At 36.5% G+C, this 24,271-nt stretch overlaps 1 protein-coding gene across 4 annotated transcripts in view; it reads left to right on the top strand.

The window, feature by feature from the left end:
• LOC127807329 (uncharacterized) overlaps positions 1 to 22,547 on the top strand; it is a 42,695-nt gene extending 20,148 nt beyond the window's left edge. For 3 of the 4 annotated variants that reach the window (XM_052345059.1, XM_052345061.1, XM_052345060.1), the window contains 9 exons: positions 11,756 to 11,815; positions 12,051 to 12,130; positions 17,069 to 17,394; positions 17,498 to 17,589; positions 17,668 to 17,797; positions 19,099 to 20,345; positions 20,441 to 20,727; positions 21,632 to 21,799; positions 21,923 to 22,547. In XM_052345059.1, the coding sequence (XP_052201019.1) occupies positions 11,756 to 11,815; positions 12,051 to 12,130; positions 17,069 to 17,394; positions 17,498 to 17,589; positions 17,668 to 17,797; positions 19,099 to 20,345; positions 20,441 to 20,727; positions 21,632 to 21,799; positions 21,923 to 22,022 (2,490 nt within the window). In that variant the 3' untranslated portion in view covers positions 22,023 to 22,547. Of the gene's footprint in view, positions 1 to 11,755; positions 11,816 to 12,050; positions 12,131 to 17,068; positions 17,395 to 17,497; positions 17,590 to 17,667; positions 17,798 to 19,098; positions 20,346 to 20,423; positions 20,728 to 21,631; positions 21,800 to 21,922 lie in introns of those variants that run through there. The other variant, XM_052345062.1, reaches the window with a different exon arrangement.
• The last annotated feature ends 1,724 nt before the right edge of the window (positions 22,548 to 24,271 follow it).

Below are 24,271 nucleotides of genomic sequence, written 5' to 3'. Positions count from 1 at the left end.
CCTAAACGCTGGTGCCATAACATGAGTTTAGAATCTAAAACAGTAGACAAAGAGGATTGGATTTGTGACCTAGATCCAAGGGGCTGTCCATGCTTTGTCATATAATAGAGGCCTCCCTGTTCCTCAGCACTACCAATCGTTTTCCCTGAAGATAGGTCCTGAAATTCACAATAGGAATGAAAGAATGTTACCAAACACTTCTCTTCTTTGATTATTTTGGTCACTGATAGAAGATTGTACTTTAAATTAGGCACATATAGGACTGATTTCAATTTCAAACTTGCCACACAAGCTGTACCTTTCCCTTGAGCAATGGTTGTAGTACCATCAGTCATTGAGATGGTTAAGCCTTGAGAACAGGGTTTAAAGGCTGTTAGAACCTCAGTAGATTCAATCATGTGATTGGAGGCACTTGTGTCTATTATCCAACAATCTATAGGGAATTTAAAAGATATTAAAGAGTGTCTAGGAATACCTTGTTTGGCAAGAGACACAACCGGATTAGGGGCCTCTATTGTCTCCAGTTTGGTAACCTTAGATTGGCTCAACAACTGCTGTAAAATCTCCAATTGGTCTGCAAATAAAACCAAGTTGGTTTTCTTCCCGGTTTCTACCTCTCCTCCATAGGTTGTTTGATTTCCTCTCCTTTGATTTCTAGGCTTCCAATTTGCTGGTTTTTCATGTATCTTCCAGCACTTTTCCTTAGTGTGATAAGGCTTGTTGCAATGCTCACACCATGGTTTGTCCTTTTGTGGTTCTCCTTTGAGTGAACTAGGTGGTTTTATCCTTGAGGAGACCAAGGCTGATGTTTGTGAACTTGCATCAGAATTGGGCATCCCCGAAGGATTCAACATCACATTTTTTCTGCTCTCTTCTCTCCTAACTTCTGCAAAAACTTCTCTTATTGATGGAAAGGGTTTGGTTCCAACTAACCACCCTCTAACTTCTTCAAGATCAGCATTCAGTCCGTGCAAAAAATCAAACACCCTTTCTTTTTCTATAATCTTTTCATATTTCTTCCCATCATCAAGACATGCCCATTTAATCTCATGGAATAGATCCATCTCCTGCCACAATTCTATTAGAGTATTATAATATTCAGTGACTAAATTATTACCTTGTCTAGTTGTTCGAATTGTAGATTGGATTTGAAAGCTTTGGGTTGTATTTTCCATCTCTGAGTAAATTTCTTGAATAGCTTCCCAAATCTCTTGAGTTGTCTTGTAGAATAAATATGTCCTCCCAATCTTTGATTCCATAGAATTGATCAGCCATGCCATCACAATAGAATTTTCAGCTTCCCACACACCATAGTTTGCTGAGCTTGTGCTTGGCTTAGAGGTTGTCCTAGTTAAGTATCCAATCTTTCCCTTTCCCCTGATTACTAGCAAAACTAACTGGAACCATTCTCTAAAGTTGTTGAGTAATTTGGAGGTCATGATTGTCAAGGGTGATTCGAGACGGTGAAACTTGGGTATTCCTTGTTAGAGGAGGTAACTCGGTTGAAGCTTTGCTTGTTGTCTGAGATTCAGCCATACCGTGAGCTTAGAGGAGTCTTCAGACTATGGGAAAGAGGGAACAGGTAGTAGATTCTGCCACAAAACCTAGCTCTGATACCATGAAAAATATGGTAATGGAAGTTTGTAATGAAAGGAATAAACTTCCTTGATCTTTACTGCTTCATAGTATGTAAATATATACATAAAAGTTCCTAAGAATTCTCCTAATATTTAGGACTAGAATACAACATGTTATGATTAGAATCAAACTTGTACTAGGATTTCCTTATCTGTTTTAAGGAATATCTTTATCATCCCAGCTGAACACTTGTTTCATCTTTATCTTTATCATCTTGTCTTCTTATCCTCTTGGTCATGGCTTAATTCCTTCTTTATCTTCTTCAACAATATTAAAAAGAAGGTAGCAAGTGGGGTAAAACTGACGTACAAAGAAAAGAAGATTTAAACAGATACCATAATGATTTGTGCAAGAAAAATGGGGATGTTTAGTGCACAAGGCTCCCCTTCTTTCAAGGTCAGGGGAGTACATAGGCTTTCCCTTGTTATTTTGGGAAGAGGCTGTTTCCAAAACTTGAACCCCCGACCTTCCATTTCCCAATCATAAAAGAAGCTACCTTACCATTGCTACCAAGGCTTGCTCTCTTGTACAAGCAACAGAGAACTACGAAATATCCTCTACAAAATCCAAAAATTGTTGAATGATGAATTAACACCATTGGAGAACCAACCGTGGAAAATGTTGAAATAAAGAAAAATTGAAGATTTGACAGTAAAGAAATTACAACCCACTCAAATAATCTGCCAGTTCATTCCAATAGCTGGCAGATTTACTCAATTAGGTTGATTGAATATAGAAAATTCTGCAGCAGCTCCTTGATTACAATTTCCTATTGCAGAAACATTCATTGTACAGATGATGTTTCTTTTTCTGTCAGTTTCCTTTTTTGTATGGTTTCATTAGAAGCTTGTTGACTTTGTTGTTAATTTCCTTATAGAGGTTCTGGGATTAACCTTAAAATCCCATTGTAAAATTATTCTGGAGTTGATAAAGAAAGAACTAGAAATTTCCTACATGGTATTAGAGCTAGGTTCAATTCAACCTCTTTAGAACCCTAGCCGTTATCTCTCTCCTTTTCTTCTTTGTTTTCTGTTCCATTCTTTGGTTTCTATTCTCCAAAACCATGTTAGAAATTTGCTCCAATTCTACTACCTGTCCCAATAGGATCATTGAAACTCCACGTGCACCAACTGGACATATTTTTGAAGCCCATTCTGTGTAGATCACAACCATTAAGCTTAATGGAGATAACTCCTTATGTTGGTCCCAATCTGTTACGATGTATATTAGAGGGCGAGGCAAAATTGGTTGCTTGACAGGAGACATTAAGGAATCGGACCCAAAGGACAACACGTATGTAGCCTGGGATGCTGAAAATTCAATGATTATGACTTGGCTAGTCAACTCTATGGAAGAAGATATTCAAGCCAATTATCTGTGCTACTCAACAACAAAAGAACTTAGGGATAATGTTACCCAGATGTAATTTGATCTTGGCAATCAATATCAAATATATGAACTCACTCTAAAACTTGGTGAGATTACTCAAGGTGAGGATGGTGTCACTAAGTATTTTCATTCTTTGAAAAGATTGTGGCAAGATCTTGATCTTTTTAATGATTATGAATGGAAGTTGATTGAGGACTACAGATATTATAAAAGGATGGTTGATGCTAATCGTATTTTTAAATTCCTTGCTGGATTAAATGCAGAGTTTGATGAAGTTAGGGGAAGGATTGTTGGGAGATTACCACTTCCTACTATCAATGAGGTGTTTGCAGGGAAGAAAGTCATCAACATGTTATGTTGGGTAAGAAAACAAGTGCAGGTGACACAGTGGATCATTTAGCACTTATTGGATATAAGGCAAATGTCAGTTAGGAAAAGACCCCAAATCAACGTCAGGATGCTGATAGACCTCGAGCATGGTGTGACTTTCGTAACAAACCACGTCATGCCCATGAAACTTGCTGGAAACTGCATGGAAAACTGACAACTGGGACGAACAATAAGCCACGTGACAGGCCTATCATGAATCTCCCTCAGCAAATGAAGCCACAACAAACTATTTTAGTAAAAAGTAGGTGGATCAACTTCTACAATTGCTAAAGAACAAGTTGGTATTGGGTATTCCTATTGGAACTTTGGCACATACAGGTAGTAATCCCATTGCTCTATCTAGTTCTACTAAATCTGCTCCTTGGATCATCGATTCATGAGCATTTGATCATATGACAAGTATTTCCTATTTGTTCAGTACCTACTCTCCTTGTTCTGGTCATGAAAAAATTCGAATAGCAGATGATAGTTTCTCGCCTATTACAGGCAAAGACCTAATCAAAATCTCAAAAAATATTGGACTTAAATCTGTCTTTCATGTTCCTCAACTTACTTGCAACCTTCTTTCTGTTAGCAAACTATCACAAGATTCAAATTGTCATGTCATCTTTTATGATTCTCACTGTATTTTTAAGGACCAGAAATCAGGGAGGATGATTAGCAGTGCTAGGATGATGGACGGACTATACTACTTCGAGGAGTTTTTTGCTAATAGTAAAAAAGCTCAAGGCCTTAGTAGTATTTGTTCAAATCCTATTTTTGATTTAATTATGCTATGGCATTTTAGGCTTGGACATTCTAGCTTTTTCTATCTTAAACATTTGTTTCGAGGAGTGAACCACTCGCATTTTCAATGTGAAAGTTGTCATTTTCTAAAGGTCATTGTGCAAGTTTTTTGTCAAAACCTTATCGTGCATCAAAGCCATTTTATTTAATACGTAGTGATGTTTGGGGTCCTTCACGGGTTAATATCTTGTCCGAAAAAAAAAAGGGTTTGTCACATTTATTGATGATCATACAAGACTGTGTTGGGTGTATTTGATGCATAAAAAAATTTGAAATGGAAAAATTGTTCAAAGATTTTTACCACATAGTTCAAACACAATATCAAACGAAAATATGCATTCTACATTCTGACAATGGTACTAAATATTTTAATGAGTGTTTGCGAGCATTTTTGAAAGAAAAAGGTATAATCCACAAGTTTTCTTGAAATCCCCAACAAAATGGCATTGCCGAAAGAAAAAAACAGACAAGTACTTAAAATAGCACGAGCTACCATGGTTTCTATCCATATTCCATAATATCCTTGGGGAGAAGCTATTTTGACTGCATCATACTTGATTAATAGAATGCTTACAAAGATTTTAAAATTTGAAACTCCCCTAAATCGTTTTAAATCAATTTTTCCAACTACTAGATTGTACTTCGATTTACCATTAAAAGTATTTGGATATACATGTTTTGTCTATTTACCTATTGTTTCTCGATCCAAATTGGATCCTAGAACAGAAAAATGTGTTTTCATTGGGTGTGCTCCAAATCAAAAAGGTTATAAATGTTTTAATCCAATTACTAAAAAGAACCCTATCAGCACGAATGTCTCTTTTTTGTAAAATCAACCCTATTTTAAAAATTATCTTCAGGGGTAGAATAATAAAAGGGAAGATAATTTTTGGGACACAACATTAGCATTTCCAACCCCAATTCCAATTTTCTCACATCATTACTGAGGGAAAGAACATGTTTCTAAGGATGGAAATCAGGAAATTCCATGTCAACCAATGCCTAGTATTATTGCATCACAAATAGGGGGAGAAAATCTACAACCAGATTAGTCACATCTGAGTCTTGAGCTTTAGGTTTATACTAGGAGAAAAACTCAGCAAACTACTACAAGTTTGCTTATCCCTCAAGCACAAGATCAGTCACAATCCTCGAATGAAGGTACAAAGTCTAATTCCAATCCTACTATTGATTCATTACCTTCCTCTAGTGAATTATCTATTTCTGAATCTTGTGATTTAAATATTCCTATAGCTCATCGAAAAGGAGTTCGGTCATGTAGCCATCATCCTATTGCCGAATACTTGTCATATAACAAATTGTCCCCCAACTATAGAGCATTTACCTCTAGGATTTCTAACCTGTTTGTCCCGAAGACTATTTAGGAAACACTTGATCATCCGGACTAGAATTTAGCAATGTTGGAAGAAATGAATGCCTTAAAGAAGAGTGGTACATGGGAAATAGTTAACCTGCCCAAAGATAAGAAAACAGTGGGGTGCAAGGGGATTTTTACTGTTAAATGTAGGGCTGATGGGAGTGTTGAATGCTACAAAGCAAGACTTGTGGTGTAATGCTTTACACAAACCTATGGGATAGATTATTAGGAGACCTTTGCTTCTGTGGCTAAAATAAATTCTATCCAGATATTGTTGTCCTTAGCTGTAAACTTCAATTGGCCCTTGCGCTAGTTAGATGTCAAGAATGCATTTTTAAATGGGGATTTGGAGGAAGAAGTTAATTCTAGGTCACTGGATCAGTTTTCTTAGACAAGAATTCAACCACTCTTCAACTCGAAATCAAAACCAAACAACAGAAATAAGAAACTGAAAAACAAGAACAAAATTAAAAGAATGAAAACAGAAATGAAACAATCAAATCATAAGAAACCGAATTTTATCCTGGTTTGGATTGCACCAGTTGCAACCCTACATCCAGCCTTCAAATCTCCCCGAGAGCAACCTTTATCTAATTCAGAAACCGATCAGTACAACAACATGATTGGTCACTCTCTTCCCTTCCTATCCCACCCGAATACAATCTTCTTGGAGATTACAAAGAACTTTCTTGAACACAAGTCTTTCCTCTCACACATTGCACTCGAATATAGAGTATGAGAATGAATTGTGTTGCACACACACCCCATGCCCTCTATTTATAATAGTGGGCGGATATCCCAATGAAGACATAAATATATTTATAGTTTAACCCCCTCAACTATCACTAATTACAGATTGGGATATAAACTTCTATTTAATTCTTCATTGGCCCTCAAAAGACATTATTTTCACTGATCTTATTATCTTACACTCGAGACAACTTTTTAACAAAAGTCTTTATAGATTTTCCCCCAGGTTTTGAGGGCAAACTTGGCAAAGAAAAGGTTTGTAAGTTGAAAATTCATTATATGGTTCCCATAGAACCTGGTTTGAATGTTTTGGGAGAGTAGTAAAGAGCCACGGATATACAAAGTTAGGCTGATCACACACTATTTTACAAGCACTCAAAGGAAGGTAAAATAGCTATTTTAATTGTGTATGTTGATGGTATAATCATAACAGGTGATAACATTGCAGAATTGGAAAAGTTGAAAAGAAAACTCGCTGAAGACTTCGAAATCAAGGATCTAGGAGTATTGAAGTATTTGCTTGGGATGGAATTTGCTAGGTACAAAGGAGGTATCTTTGTTAATCAACGCAAGTATGTGTTGGGCTTACTTGATGAAACCAGGATGTTGGGATGCAAGGCAACTGAAACTCCAATTGGACAAAATTTGAAGTTTCAACTTGCTGTTGTTGAACAAGTGAAAGGTAGGGAAAGATATCAAAGATTAGTGGATCGACTGCTCTACCTATCGCACACTAAACCCGACATAGCATTTGTTGTAAGTGTGGTTAGTCAATTTATGCATTCTCCTGGACAAGATCATTTTGAACTTGTATATAGAATCTCGAGATACTTGAAGGGAACTCTGGGTAAAGGATTATATTTCAAGAAACGAGACTAGTTGCAAATAAAAGCTTATACTGATGTAGATTGGGCAGGAAATGTTGTAAACAAAAGATCCACATTAGAGTGTGGTTGCTAGGAGTAGTGCAGAAACTGAATTCAGATGAGTTGCATTGGGAATATGTGAAATGATGTGGATTAAAAGATTTTTGGAAGAATTAAAGGTCTCAACCTCATCTCCAATGAAGCTCTACTATGATAATAAGGCTACTATTGCAATTGCTCATAATCCAATTCTCCATGATAGAACAAAGCATGTAGAAGTGGATAAACATTTCATTAAGGAGAAAATTAACACTGGCCTTATCTGCATGCTATATGTTCCTACCTCCAGTCAAGTGGTAGATATTTTGACCAAAAGATTACACAAGACACAATTTGACAGTTTAGTAGGCAAGCCGTCAAAGGAAGACATATTCATGCCAGCTTGGGAGGGAGTGTCGAAATAAAGAAAAACTGAAGATTTGACAGTCAAGAAATTAGCCACTCGAATAATGTGCCAACTCATCCCAATAGCTGGCAGATCTACTCGATAGGTTGATTAAATATAGAAAATTCTGCAGCAGCTCCTTGATTCCAATTTCCTATTGCAGAAACATTCATTGTACAGATGATGTTTCTTTTTCTGTTAGTTTCCTTTTTTGTATAGTTTCCTTAGAAGCTTGTTGACTTTGTAGTTAATTTCCTTATAGAGGTTCTGGGATTAACCTTAAAATCCCATTGTAAAGTTATTCTGAAGTTGATAAAGAAAGAATCAGAAATTTCCTACAAAAAACCAAAAGAGGATACTACTCTTGAGCTTAATAATGGGCTTCACAAGCTGCTAGGGACCTCCTTGTTATCAATGGTAACATGTGTGGTTTCTTTAAGGGCAAGAGAGGCCTGAGGCAAGGTGACCCTCTTTCTCCATTTTTGTTTGTGTTATGCTTGGAGTAACTTTCTAGAGCCCTTAATGTGGTGACTGCTGGGTTGGATTTCAACTTCCACCCCAAATGTAATAAGCTAAAGATATCTCATTTGGCCTTTGCTGATGATCTTATGCTGTTTGCTAGAGGGGATGTTCCTTCTATTCGTATTATCATGGACTGCCTTAAGGATTTTGAAGCCAAGTCGAGCCTGCAGGCCAACACCCTTAAGTCTAGTATCTTTACTGCTGGCATCGAGGAACAGGAGCTCCAAAGCATCCTTGATCTAACTTGTTTTCCCAAAGGGGTTATGCTGTTTTGGTACCTTGGTATTCCCTTGGCTGCGGTTAAGCTAACGGTTAATCACCATGAGCCGCTTGTTGCTAAGATATCGGACTGTATAAAAGCATGGAATGTTGCTTCCCTTTCATATGCAGGGAGGCTGGAGCTTATACGAGCTGTTTTGCAAGTTGTGGTGTGTTTTTGGCTAGCCATTCTCCCGATTCCAGCTGTGGTTATTGAGTAGATTTACAGCTTATGCAGGCAGTTCTTATGGAATTCGAAGGCCTCCCTAGTTGCATGGAAGGATGTATGCCTGCCTAAATGTGAGGGGGGCCTTGGCCTAAAGGATCTAAAATGCTGGAATTCTGGCCTTCTTGTCAGGACCCTATGGGATATTCACCGCAAGAAAGACACTCTCTGGGTTCAGTGGATACACCAAGAGTTCCTGCCTTTAGTCTCCATCTGGCAGAGGCAGATGCGAAATGAGGATTCCCCTTTGATGAAAGGTTGCTACTTATAAGAGATGCCATTTGTTCGGCGCAAGGCTCAACTGAGGCTGCTGTGGTTCTGCTTGATAGCTGGACCAAAGGTCCTGTGTTTGATATAAGTGCGGCCTATGAGTTCTTTCGTCCGAAGGGGCAGGCCAAGGTTTGGGCGAAGGTTGTGTGGCATCCTTGCCTTGTTCCCAAGCATGCTTTCATGCTATGGCTGTGCGTTAGATCCAACATTCTAACAAGGGATAAACTCCTATTTTTGGACATTGATCGGACTTGTCCCTTGTGAAATGAGGCTGGGGAATTGGTGGCTCACCTATTTTTCCTATGCCCTGTTAGCTCGGCGGTTTGGGCACATATCAGAGCGTGGTTGGGCATCTCCAGGGCCATGACTTCAATCCCGAGTGCCCTCAAGTGGCTGAAGAAAGAAGCTAGGGGTTCCTCTTGGTTAAGTAAGGCCAAGAAAATTGCCTTTGCTTGTTCGATCTATCAGATTTGGGCAGCAAGGAATTGTTTAATTTTTGATAATGTCTAGCCTACAATTGAAGGTCTCATTTGTAGGATTAAAACCTTTGTATACAAAGTAATGTTTACTATGTATCCTTATGTTTTGATCCATTTTGAAGCCCTTGCTTTAGGCCTATAGTCTTTGGATGTTTATCCATGTTCCTGGGTATGCCCAGTGATTGTATGTACATTTTGACCATTTATACATATTTACTGATTTGATAAAAAGAAAAGAAAAGAAAAGAACACGTCAAGACTACATAAATGCATGAGGAACCAAAAACCACACTTTTTTCTTCCTCTTTTTGATGAAGGCACCTCTCCAAGTCTCACAAAAATTGTTCACATATTCAGGGAACAACCATGCCATACCAAATTGGCCAAGGTCTGGAGGCCACAGCTCTCCTGAGACAGAGCAATGCAATAGGTGATCAGTTTTTTTCACCTCTACTTTGCTCATGTACTTTGTTTACTAATATTTGTGGCCTCATAATGAGATTATTGGTCATCAAGATTTTACCATTCACAGTCCATAGAAAGGAAGTAACCTTGGAGTCAAAACAGATTACTAGTTTCCCTCTACCCCCTAGAACCACGTTCCTATTCCCACATACTGGAATGTGGTGCTTTGGTGTCTTGGAATACATTCCAGCTCACATAGATTGGAGACCCAGATTAAAGAGAATGGAAGAGAGATGTCATAGTGATGGGTCTCATTGTGTCGTCTTCAAGCTGTGACTTTCTCATTGATGGATTTTGGTTCTTTAAGCTGTGGTGTCATCCAACTGAACAATAAATATCGAAAGAGGGAGAGAGATGTTGGTATGAGAGGAGGGAAAGGGGTGAAGGGGAAAAAGGGTGTGGGGGAATAGAGAAAAGAAAAAAGGCATGGGAGAGGGAGAATAATGACCCAAAAGGGAAAAGGAATGTGGGGGGAAAAGAAAAAAGGGAAGGAAAATGGAAATCCCCATTAGGGTTTCATTCATTATGGGCCAGCCTCTTTGGCTGGCCTTTTCTTTTTTAAAGCCCAAAACTTTGTGGGCTTTGCACTTAGTTGTTGTGGAAAAAACATAAAAAATACTATATTAACTTATTATAATGAAAAAAATAAAATTTATTTTACGGAAGAAAGGGGGTAAGCCTAAAATTAAGGAGGAAATAAAGAAAGACAAATTAAAAATAAAATACGAAAGACAACTCAAACCCCACAAAAAAGATTATAAAAAAACCACAAAAAATAGCCAAGAGCCAAAATGTTTTCAAAAATAGTTTCTGAATATATATATTATGTGTTTTTGAGGTGTTCCACTTTGGCAAACCAAAGACGCCTCCCCCCCCTCCCCACCACATTCCAAGGAAAAGTGGCGTACCACATCCCTTCATGAACCTGGCAACTACTCATCTCATTGATCCAACAAAGGGCTAATAAAAGGATTTCGCCTCAAAATGATATGGTCCAATCCTAATCCACTCGACTAGATATGTCAAATTGATTGTGCTGTGCCTCACTTAAGGGTAAGCTGGCCCATAGGGCCAAACCCAAATTGGTTGTGCTGGGATGGCTTACTTGACCCCAAGTGGGCCAGCTTGCTTAGCTCTTTTTTTTTATTGTATTTTTATTGCAAATCAAAAAATAAAAGTTAAACTTATAATTTTGAATAGATATATAACTTAAAATAATACATTCAAATAATTTTATGTATTGAAAATATCTCAAATTATCTTTATTGTTTCAAGATATTGACAAATGAAGAGTTATAATTTAGATGTACAAAATTTCAAATAATAGACTAAAAATTGAGTATAAGGCTTATGCTGAATAATACCTCAATTTATTTTTAATTATGTTAAATTTTGAAAAATGAAGACTCACAACTGTAGCAAGTAGCAAAGTACAAAATTTTATTATTGTCTTATGCAAGTTGATGCTTATTTAATTGGAATAGCTCGAATTGTCGAGAGATTTTGAGTATTGTGCTCGATTATTTGCATTCAGCTATCCTTAAAGCACATGCACCTCTCCACTGTATATGATGTCAGTTTCACCCTCCTCCAATTAAGAACCTTGTTATCTATGGAAAAAGCAGGTTTTTATGAGACTGTGGACAGGGATAGAGATCCTTGGAGGTCTAAGATTTATGTAGCCAATCCCACCTAGTGGGATTGAGGCTTGTGTTTGTTGTAACACAATGCATATTTGCCTTTAAAGTTCCTGTTATTGAACAGAACAGAATATTACTGCATTGTTTGTTTGTTAAGAGTGCTGCTTAGCATCGTAAGCAATTTCTTTTATCAGTTAGATGCATGTGGAATGCTGATTCTGGTTGCAACAATTAACTGCCTCTTTAAATGCAGAGTGGGAAGTCTGCAGCTATTTATGCTTGTGCAAAAGAGCAAGGTTTTCAGGTTATTGAGGTACTGATTAATTGGTAATATGCTTGTTAGACCATTTTGCCCATTATGTTTTTGAAATTTATTGGCCATGGTACTGTCAAAATGGCATCCTCACCATTCATCCAATCCATGCAGAAATATGTAAAATGGCATTTCCTCAGTAGATGAGATGCCCTTTTCTCTTCTCTGAGCAATTTAAATTTATATTTTTTCTATAAATGTTATCTAACTGTCACCAGTTCTGTTCTCGTGCTAGGTGAATACATCAGACTGGCGGACACGAAGTCATGTGATGCAAAGATTTGAGGGTGGTGTAGAATCATACTCAGTTCAACGGTTTGTTACCATAATTTTTATATGCTGGCATTTCAATCTGTTTTGCTTCTCAACTAAATTGCTGATGTAGAACTTTTCTCTTCAAATGATGTTTCCTTGCTTTAATTATTTGTATTTGGAATTTATGTTGATTTGGAATGGGTGAAAATTTCCTATTATGAGAATGAAATTTAAACAAAATCATAAGGGAAAAGAACTTTCTGAATGATTTGAAAATTGTAAAACATTTTTCATTCCAAAAAAGAAAGCATTCTTAGGAGCAAATGCAAGCTAAACTAGTGATGGTATATATGCTAGGATCCAAGTGCTTGGGTAGAGGTTTAAAGGCTTTGATGCTTAGATATAATCTTTGTTTGGTGGGTCAATTAAGGGTTGCAAAAAACAAGACAAACTCATGGATGATCTGCTGCGACTGATTTAGACATTTAATATTCATGTACAAATTTTTCATTTCTCTTACTTTTGTTGTTCAAATTATGCACTTTATGCAACAAGAAGGGATATCTACAATCCAAAATTCTCACAAATTCAATCAACTACATAGGAGATCAGTAATTGTAGGTTAAATATATCATGGAGTAGCATGTTAAACTTGGAGCTTGGGATGACTTGCTTACTAAGATAATCATGGACCTAAATATGGTTGTATATATAAATGGACACATAATATATGGTTATAGAAGCCTTGGTAGCCATAGTAAGGTTGCTTCTTTGTGATTAGAAGGTCACAGGTTTATGTTGTGGAAACAGTCTCTTTGCAAAAACAAGGGTAGGGTTGCATATAAAGATGACCCCCTCCCGACCCTTGTAAAGCAAGGAGCCTTGTGTGCTTGGGATGCCCTTTTCATATAAATGGACAACATAATATACCAAAATATCAAACCTAAGGACCTGTGCTAGAGTCCATTTTGATAGAATTGAAATGCTATGGCACACACCAAGAGGGGGGGTGAATTGGTATATAAAAAAATTATTTTGAGAATTAGAGATGACTTTTGTGAAGACCATGGATTCGTTAAACCTCAAGACCTTAAAATGGCATGATGAGGTATCAACCGTGTAGAGACAATCTTGTCTTGTGAATAATGAATATAAAATCTTTGTGGATGAGAGGTTAAATGAAAAACTTAAGTAGAGAATAAAAAGATGCTGATAAGAACAAACAAACATGTGAGAAGTCAGAGATAGAATTCCAATCTGAAAAGCCAGCTTAACAGGTAGAGGGATCCTCCTCCTTATATATAGCCTACGTCTCCTTTGTGGAGGCGATGTGGGATTCTCAACACTCCCTTTCACGCAGAAACTTCTCCAGTAATTGATGCATGCTCAGGTGATCGGGCAAGGTACTGGTTCATGACCACGACAGCCAAGGGTTAGCTCTGATACCATGTGAAAAGTCAGAGGTAGAACTCCAACCTGAAAAGCCAGCTTAACAGGTAGAGGGATCCTCCTCCTTATATATAGTCCAGGTCTCCCTTGTGGAGGCGATGTGAGATTCTCAACAAAACAGAAAGCACAAATACACAATGATTTATAGTTGTTCGGCTTTCCAAGCCTAGTCCACTACCTTAGCTACTCACTAAGGATTTTAAAACAAATCCACTATCAACCCCCTACTCAATCCGAGTTCGTGACTGGAAAACTTACAAACCTCCAAATCTAATGGGCCCTCTAGCTTACGCTAGGTCAAATACAAAATAAATGAGAACGAGAATCTAAGAGTACAACTCTTAGTTACAAGCTCTCTTCAACTGAAGAATAGAGGCTTACAATGAATGTAACAATGTATACAAAGCCTCAGAAATGTAAATACAAAGAGAGAAGAATTTAACACTCGATGTAAACTTGAAAGCTCGGTAGTTGACGATATTAAATGTTTCCAACAACCTTCAATCGATTCTCCCAACCCATATTTATAGTTGATGGTAGATAAATACAAAAATCCGACCGTTGTAATGGTTGAGCGAGCATTAAATGTGCCAAAAACTAGCCGTTACAAATTTTTTAGAAATAAACTGTCGACAGACAAAAGAGGTTAGTTGACTATATTTTCAAATAAAACTAACGCATAGTCGACAGACAAGTAAGCATAGTTGACAATTGTCCAACCAAATCTACTGATAGTCGACAAACACTTTTATATAGTCGACACATCCAAAATATGAAGAAAATTTATAACATCATACACATACATAATCGATAGAAGAAATTTCATAGTCGACAGATTCACAACACCTAGTCAACTATTCACATGCATAGTCGACAGAGCATAGAGACATAGTCGACTATTCACTTAGAAAAACTGAACACTTAACATCTTCTAATTTTGTTTCTTTTGAAAGTAAGTTAAGATTATCAAAATGATATTGATTTTGAATTTCAAATACTCAACACGCAAGTTGAAAATTATGATATTGAATTTAAATACTCAAACTTATTTATATAGATTTAAAGATTGATTTTCATAACATTGAGTCATTATCAAAACTATTTTAATTTACAATAGTAAAATATCACATTTTCCTTTGGACCCAAAAGGGTACTTGCGTGTCAAGACATTCATGACTTAGATGGCTACAAATGGCATTGGCATGGGTCTAGGTTGGGGAAGATTTTCCTAGTCCACTTAGTTAAGAAAAGCCCCATCCTTGCCCCACTTGGCCTGGAGAAGCTTGTGCCCTTTCCCTACTTGGCTTGTCTTATGAAGCTCTTCCCCTATCCCCTTCTTGCCTGGCCAGATGAAGCTCTTCCCTCACCCCCACCCCTCAATGCTTGACACTTATCCCCATCCTATCCCTGAAGTATGGAACTTGCACTCTGCCTTGCCTTCCCCCGCACAATATGTTCTCTTGAGCCATAGTTCAAAGACATGGCATGCAATAATGAGGCAAAGTAGAAGTAAAGCTAAAAGGCTGCCATGAGAATGGTAAAAGTAGCAAGGATCAAGTTGATTTGCATAGAAGAGTGAACATACCAAGCATCTAAGAAAACTATAGTAACAAGCTGCCTGTAAGAACAGTAGCATTATAAATTCCATTGAATCCTTGAGTGAATTTTCACCAAATACCACTTTTCTTTATCTCCAACACTTCTCTAGGCAATGGCAAAGATGCAGAGGAAGATTCAAATGAACAAATAGTGAAGTTTTGGTGTTCTTTTTTTTTTTTTTAATCACAACATTGGAGCATATATGTGTGTGCCTTTTTGCTCATTTGTGTAGTTGCGAATACAATATAAAAAGATATGCAATTACAATATAATTTAGAGGAAGCCCAATTAACCACAAAAAGAAAGGAATGCAATTACAATATAAAAAGGATTTTCTTGGAAGTCTAACGGGCACTATTAATTGATTAAGAGAAAATGTGACAGTGTGCGGCTTTGAATCAATGTTTTGTCCTTTCAAAGAATAAAGTGGGCCATTCATGTGCAAGAGATAGAATTCACGCGCCTTTTTAATGAATAAACAATAAATACTACACAAACATATATAATGATGTCAAACAAGTGAAGGATAAGCATTTTAGTGCCTATTCACAAGAATAAGCATCTAAAGGTTTTAAGTTAAATAGAGAAAAAATCGAATATATGGAATGTAAGCTTAGCAAAAATATAAACGTGGATGACGTCATGGTAAAACTGAAAGATTGAGTCATACCTAGAGATGATAGTTGAGATATTTTGGATCAATTATCCAAAAAGATGTGGAGATTAATGAGGATATTAGTCATAGAATTAATGCAGGATGGTTAAAATGGTGTGTAACAAGATTTTATGTGACAATAAGATTTCATTAAAGCTTAAAAAGAAAATTTATAAGAAACTATAAGAATAAAACCAGTTTGTATGGCATATGTGCAAAATATGAGCTTAAAGTAGATAAGGATGTTAGGATGGATGTGCAGCTGTACAAAAAAAGATAAAATTAAAATTAAGGTTTTTTGTAATAATGTTAGAGTGGTTTCTATTGAAGATAAGATGTTTGAGACATGATTAGGATGGTTTGGAAATCTGAGAAGAGGACCAATATAGGCTATTGTGAGGAGAGTGGAATCAATGGATGGAATGGAATAAGTATCTAGCAAAAGAGATAGAAGAAGACCAAGGAACACTTGGTTAAAGACACTTTAGATGGGGTATAAATAAGGGCCATATAGAAGACAAGGCAATAGATAGAAATGACTAGCGAGCTAGAATTCATGTAACCAACCCCCACATAGTGGGAAAAGGCTTGGTATGTTGTTATTGTACGCAATAATATATATATATATATATGTGTGTGTGTGTGTGTGTGTGTGTGTGTATGCAGATATTACCACTCCCCAGACCCCACCTTTTGAGCTTTAGCTGGTGGCAATCCAAATCCCTGATTAAAAGTTGAGTCCATCCTGTTGGGGGTGGGACAGGGACCTAACTCCTCAGGTTATTTTTCCATCTCTATACATAGTCCATCTTTTCTTCCATAAAAATGGAGGCATGGCATCATTTTACTGCAGTTTCATGACAGACTTTCATCTTGTCTGGTGTTTGAGAACACAAGGATGTGGGATCTCATAGTCACTAGGGCATCAATCTTTCCTAAAGAAGCTTCTCTGTTTTTTCCCCCCTTCTTAATTCTTTGCTAATTGGAATGCCTCTTGAAGCTGTTAATTTTTTTTTGTGAAAAACTGTCAGCTATTGAGTATTATAACTTCTGAAACCCTGCAAGCTGCAAGGCCATCAGTTTTATGATCCATAATTACCTCAAGAGAAATCACTGTAATTTCTTAAGTTTAAGCAGTAAATGTAATTACTTCTCCCTTACTGTTTTGTTGTTTCCATTTTTTTTTTCTAATTCAATATTCACTTATCTAGTGTACATGGACTCTTCAAGTTTTCCAATATTCTTCTAATTCAATATGGTCACTAATCCACTTCTGTTATGGTTATTTCTTCCAGTACACTGGAAAATCCTGTGGGTTCAGAGAGGAAGAGCTTACAAAAGTCCTTGCCAGTCATATTCAACACCACAGCAGTGGAAGGGTCTGATAGTGAAGTACTTGAACCGATACCCTTATCATATGAGGAACAATCACAAGTTGCCACTGGAACACCAGGAAAGTTTATTTGCGAGGAAAATATAATAGCTACTGATCAAAGTGAAAACAAACCGTTGATACTCTTTGAGGATGTGGATGCTGTTCTTTCTGAAGATCATGGTCTCATTTCCACTATTCAAAAACTAGCAGAGACAGCAAAGAGGCCTATAATCTTAACCAGCAATAGTAAGATGGCTTATTGGTTAAAGAAGTTCTTCTTCTTCTTTAAAGTTTAAGCTTGTATTTTAACATTTAACAATTAACATTATGTTATTGTGGTAAAATCTAGACAGCAATCCTATTCTGCCAAATAATTGGGACAGGCTTGAGTTATGCTTCAACAAGCCATCAATGAAGGAACTCCTTTTCCATGTATATATGGTATAATCTTTTACATATTTTTTTAACTCAGATTCTTTGTTGTGGAGATTGTTTACTTCATTTATAATTGCTTTATAGGTTTGTGCAGCAGAAAAAGTGAAACTTCAACCTTGCTTGCTGGAGCAATTTATTGAATGTTGTCAAGGAGATATTCGTAAAACCATTATGCATCTCCAGTTCTGGTGTCAGGGTCAGAGAAGTAGAAAAGGTCAGTCTCATGGAAATATGTGCTTATGCCAAAAGGTTTGAATCCTTTTTGTTAAACTAATTCTGCAATTGGAACGAAAATAGAAGTATTGATGAATTGAAGTGCTTACTTTCATGATTGTAAGTGAAAGGGGTACCAATAGGATACTTTCTATGAAAATCTAGTATACTTCATCTTTCTGAAATTTCAAGCACTATAGGATAGGAATTACTTCTCATCACTGTTATTAATACCAGATTGGACCAGTCACTTTCACTGTGGTCAAACTGGAAACTGGTGGCTGTAATGGTTTAGTTCATCTAACAAATGAACTGTAGTAAATCATGTGGCTCTTTTCTGTCTTAGACCTGGGCATTTAGTATTACTGTAACTATAGCAATCCCTGTTTTAAGTGTGTTTCTTTTCCCCACATAAAGCATATAAAGGTAATAAGATTATGAATAAATGAAATATTGGTTGAACAATTTTGTCTATGACCATTGAGTTGGGAACCAGTAACCTGTTCAATTTCCAGTTTGGTTTTGAACTTGTTGAAACCAAAAACTAAAGAAATCAATCTGGTTTTGGTTATGCTTCTCTAGGATTGAGGAACTCTGGACCTTAGACATTGCAGTCTCACTCAATTTAACCTTGTCATTAAAAATAAAATATTTTGCCTGAAGATGAAAAGGGCAGGACACAGCTTAATTACTGTTTTCCCTTCCCAGTTGAAATGTTATTTCTTTGAAGAATATAGAGCACAATTTTAAGTAGTTTTTCCTTTGTTGTCAGTTTAGTTTTGTATGTTACTTATCATGACAGTGAATGATCACTGTCAAATTTCTTAGGCATATACCTTGTGTGCTTATATTTTGTGTGACGTTTTAAACAAGAGATTATTTGCTTTCTTGGAAATATTTTTGGATATAAATAATGCATTTGAGTTTTTGTCACATGTTCCTTAAACCTTGTTTAAAAAAAAAAAAGAAAAACTGTAAAGAAATCACTATTTTAGTGTATCAAGTGAACCCTAAAAAGTTTTTAATACAAACTCCAGAGGGACTTGTGTAGAGAGATGGCATTTCTTGATATCCAAATATCTGTCTTTTCTTTGCTTGTTAAGAATTAGCAAAACTTTCATCTCTTCTATGTAGAAGTAAATCAAGTGGTTTTATGTCCAGATGTTGTTCAAATGAATACCTAGTGAAAAAGAACAACAGCTAAATGAGCTATATCGTTTTCATGCAAAAAATTTCTTCAGTTTACTTTTCATTATACCATCACAGAATTGAAGTATTTAATTTATTTTCTTATTTACCTAGAGAGTGAAAGACACAGAATGTATGGTTCACTACTCTTTGATATTGATGCTGGGCACCGGATGCTACCAAAGATAGTCCCTTGGGGTTATCCTTCTCAACTGTCTGAAATTGTGGAAAAGGAGATCTCTAAATCATTGATGATGGAAGAAAGCTCAAAGTTGATGGAGGAAGTAACAGAGGGAGAAGTAAATGAAACCAACACTCAGCAGTGCTCAAAGATTGAAAATATTGAGGCCAAGAAAGAAGAAATTTTAAGAAGCCACTGCCCTGTTCAGGATGGAATTGAGTTGAAGTTCCAACCCGATACTGCTTGTGAATTTTCCAATTCCTTTGATTCACCAGTTGCATTCCCTCGGCGACATGTTCGGAGAAAACTTGAGACAGTATTGTCTTCCAGTTCTGAAGATGAGAGATTAAATGATACATTTCCTGTAGTTCGGGATAAACTCTTTGAGGATGCTAACAATGAAATGTTCCTCGAAGTAGATAGCAGATGTCCTTATGGTCTTCCAATAGAGAGGTACTCCAATACAGTAGCTGAGCCACTGCTGCAGCTCAATTCCAAACCTAAAAATTTGGAGGAAAGCTTCAATTTATTTTCTGAGCAGCTTGTTAACTCTAAAGAGGAGGCACAAAATTGTTCTCAGTGTTCCGAATCTGCACTATTTACACAGACTAAGGGGACTAGCAAATCAGTTGATGTATCCTGTGTGCCAGAATCTTCTTTTGTTCCTGAGACTGAGATCAATAACGTAACATCACTCTTTTGTGGGACAGCATCTTGTGGTAATGTTACTGACACAGTAGAAGCAATTTCTACCAGCAATCATCCAATACAAAATGAGAATCCAGTTGAGACAGTTAATCAATCTATTTCTGCATTACACCCAATTCTGGAAACTGTGGAAAATTTTAATATTTACATGCAATCCATTCAAGGAGAGGAGGTGGGGGACTCCCAGACTGAGCATGTGGAGGCTGTTTCAAGAGGGTATCTGGGGATGGATGAGTGTAGTCGTATGGATTTCAGTAGGGGGATCGAGTGTCATGGCACGCCTAGGTTGTTGACATTAAAGGATTATGCTCAAGAAGCGTGGAGAAGAATTCGTGGTTGTCATACAGATATCAGGCATCATGTCACTCGTGAAGAGAAGGATGCTTCTGTAGTCTTGAAACATGCTTATGGAATGAGTCATCTGATATCAGAAGTGGATATATTATTTGGTAACTGCCAAATGCTAATCTGTGTGAGTCTCTTGCTACATGTTGATTATGCATCAGACAATTTTTTAATTGTTATTTTAGGCATGTGTTCTCCATGATAGTAAATCATTTTTTGCAGGATTCCTTGGAACCATCAATGATTCCTTCTGAGAGATCACATTCATTCAGATGGTATGATGATCAATTGTGGATGTCATCCACAATTGCACAACATGGGATTTGCTTCTATGCAAAACAAATTGCTGCTGCAGGATTGAACAATGGTTGTGTTAGTAGAATGGATTTGGCCTCGGAGATGCTAGCATGTTCATCTAGTACAATGGCTTTGGGAAAATTGGTCGGTCAGGAAAGGAGAATTGAGAGTTCAGATATGAGGCCACTAAGAAGTATAATTTCTATAAAAAGGTATAGAATTGTGGGCCCCAGATTTACATTTAGCTTTGATTGCATGTGTCATCTGCACTATACCAATTTTTTTATACTCATGAACATATTGAGGTGGATATATAAACCAATCCAGATTTCTGTTTCATGCATAAACAGCATAACTCTCTTCTATTTCAAGTTGCTACTTACGATGATCTGCCCCTAAGTTTTTTGTGCCTGTATTTCTGCAGTATTTTCTGCCTTAGCAGTCATCAGCAAATTGGTTTTGCCTGGTGAAGGAGGATGCAATATTTGTGATTAATACATTAAGTTTGATATACTTCATGTTGAAATGAGTTACATGGTTGAAAAAGGACAATGTTTAAGGAAGTTACAATGAATGCTAGTTAATCATCTTCTATCATTTGCTTACCAGGAATGTCCTTAACAAATTTGAAAAATGGCCATTGCTTTGTGTTTATGGAATTTCTGATATGTATGTTAGCATATATTTCTATAAGTAGGAAACCAACAATTCCTTTGATGATTTATGGCATCAAAAATGGGACAAAAACTCATTTTACAATGGTCGGAGTATGGGATACATAGGGATGGAAGTTGTAATGAGCAATTTATCAATTGCAAAAAAATGAAAAGTGTTGGCAACATCACCGTTTTTTGGTTAAGATTGTTGGTTATGAAAAATTGCTTCTCATAAGATGTACAATGAAGTTTTAGGTGAATAGTTTTTCCCTACCTAACTGTAGAGCCAATAGCAATAAACCTGCTGTACACTTGCCCTTGTGAATGTTTTTGCAATTGTTTTTTGGGTCAATGATGCAGTGTGTCTTCCTCCTTGAGGTATTAGATTGGTTTTAAATTCTTATTGTCTTTCATGTCGTTGGTCTACCTCTAATTGCATTTCCTTTTTGCACTTTTGTAGGGAATTGGATTCAAACATTTGCTCTGTTGTTCAGTCCATTGTTCCATCAAGATTATACTTAGCAACAAAAGGTGATGCATTCTATGAATACCTCTCCTCACTGGGCCAGATTTCAAGATCAGAAGCCTCCCGTTTATCAGAAAGCTCCGGGAAAACAAAGCAAAGAAGGTATGTGCTTGATTGCTTGTCATGTCAAATGGCATCCCTTTAGTGTTTAGAATGTTTCTAATTTGTATTGCATGATAAATTTTGATCAGTAGAGTTGTATTAACAGTTTATGGCGTAATACAGGAGACATGTTGCTCGAAGCTACTTGAGTACAGATGGACTGATGTTGTCGCCTGATGACATTTCATTACTTGGTCGATATAATTGCTATGGGAAGCTTTAATTGAAGGATATAAACTTGAGGTAATCCGGGGAAACTAATGTCAATCGAGCGGTTATTGGCTCAATGGTGTTGTTCCGGAAGAGCATCTGCATCTCCCAATGTAGAGCCAGTTTGTCACTTTTTGCCATAGAAAAAGATAGGAAGGTGGCTATTTATTTTACTTTCTGTTGATGGCCATGGTGTGGCACTAAATGGATGGTGGTGTTGTCTGTTTGTGGATGAAGAATGAGAAAGTGGCCAGCAGAAATGGGTAAAGATAATCCCTTCGTTCTGGGATAGGAAACTTAGTAGGACCCAAACTTGAGGCTCTTTATTGGGGAAATGTAGCCAAAGACCCCCCCGCGCACAGGTACATTGATTCATAGGACGTGACATCATTCATTTCCCTCATTGTAAATCTTGGCGGTGCCCCTTTTATTCATGGAAAAGCAACAAATGGTGGGGGTGCTCCTCTTCTGTACTGTCAGAATGTGTCATGGTTGGGGGTTACTGATGAAATAAAGTGTTTACCCTGTTTAAAACTTTTGTGATCCTTGGCCCCAAATGCCTTGGCCAGTATTGTTTAGCTATATCTCTTTTATTGGCTCATGGGGTGCCGTTTGGTTCTGCCTTAGGAGTTGTTAAACGGGCTGACCTGGCTTGCATTGTGTGGGCTGTGCCGACCCCAAAGAGTTGGCCGTTGGCCCTGCCCATCAGGGGCCAGGCTGAGGGCCTTGACATCTCTACCCTGCCCGTTCTTGCTATATTGTCTATACAAGTGCTGGAGGATATTGAAGTATATAAGACGACAATTGCTGGAGGATAACTCTGTCAATCAAATGCTTGTTAAGAAGTGCCCAATACTGTTAATTTAATAATTTAAATACACTTATTGATGTAACATACATATTAAAACATGTTTCTGATACAGTTTTTCTCAAAGAAATTAATTAAAAAAAACTAACTTTACTAGATGCATCTTATTATGTGCGAGCGACTAGCATTCTCTAATAAATAAGGAAAATGCTATTTATATATAAGCATGTTTACAGAATGTTTTACAGGGTGATATATTGTGATATTTTGACATCAAAATATCGTGATATATTGTAATTTTTTTCACCCCCTTCTTCCTCTCTCCTTTCCCTTGTTGTTGCAATTGACCACCTGTCGATGTTCTTCGCCTCAGTTCCCTTGCTTGCTCTCGTCATTTCCTCGTCGCCCTATTTTTATCGTCTTGTCGTTTCACCTTGTCGTTGTCATCTTGTGGTTGGGGCAACAGTGTTCAGAAAGGAATAGATGGGCGGTCAAAGGGTTGGGGCTGATTGTGTGTGAAAGGGAGAGCGAGAAAGGGAGAAAGAGATGGTATTGGATTTTTTGGATTTGAGTTATTTATTATAGGGGTAAAATGGTTATTTAATTGTCTTATAAATGATTTTGTAATTCACCTTATGTACAAATGATATGACCCAATAAATAATATATGAGAAGTGAAATACTTTATCAAAATGATATCTCTTACTACCATTTTAGGATTTTGAAACAAGTTTTCTTTTTTGAGAAAATAGGGTCATATATTATAGATATATTTATTTTAAAATGAATTTAAAAATGCTTAATTTATTTATAAAAATAAAATGTGTGGTGATCACATTCACGGAGGCCAATAAGGTGCAGAGCTGCTGCTGCTTCTGCCTCTGCCCCCAATTGCAATTCGTCTGTATTCTATTCCCCAATGATTTGCTGTCATGAGATTTTTTTATTTATCTAAAACGCAATCGCAGATAATATGTGATTTAAAATGAGTAATATAAAATTATATTAAAATATAAAATAATTAAGATAATGTTGAGAAGTATTTTAAAATTTTTATTAATTTTTTTAAAATATCTTAAAAGACATGTATCATTTTTTTTATTTATAAAGTACAAAATATGTTTATCTAAAGAAAGAGAGGTAAGACATGTATCATTTTTATTTTTTTTAATAAATATATTAAAAATAATAAAAATTTGAAATATTTTTCATATTTTATATTTTTTAATTTATATTTTTATTAACAAATACTACCTAATTATATTATTTTAGTTATTTAACTATTTTGAATTTTAATAGATAACTAATATATTATTTTTAAGGTTCAAAGACAAAAAAGAGACATTAGAACCCTCCCTCAGACCTATTTTCAAATTTGTCCTTAGTGTAAATATGTTCTTCCTACCATTCATTATTAAGAATCACCTGTTCAGTTTTAATTAACTTATTTAATA

Source organism: Diospyros lotus, chromosome 8 (genome assembly GCF_014633365.1).
Source record: "Diospyros lotus cultivar Yz01 chromosome 8, ASM1463336v1, whole genome shotgun sequence".
Lineage (NCBI taxonomy): Eukaryota > Viridiplantae > Streptophyta > Magnoliopsida > Ericales > Ebenaceae > Diospyros > Diospyros lotus.
This window is presented reverse-complemented; position numbering and strand designations above follow the sequence as displayed.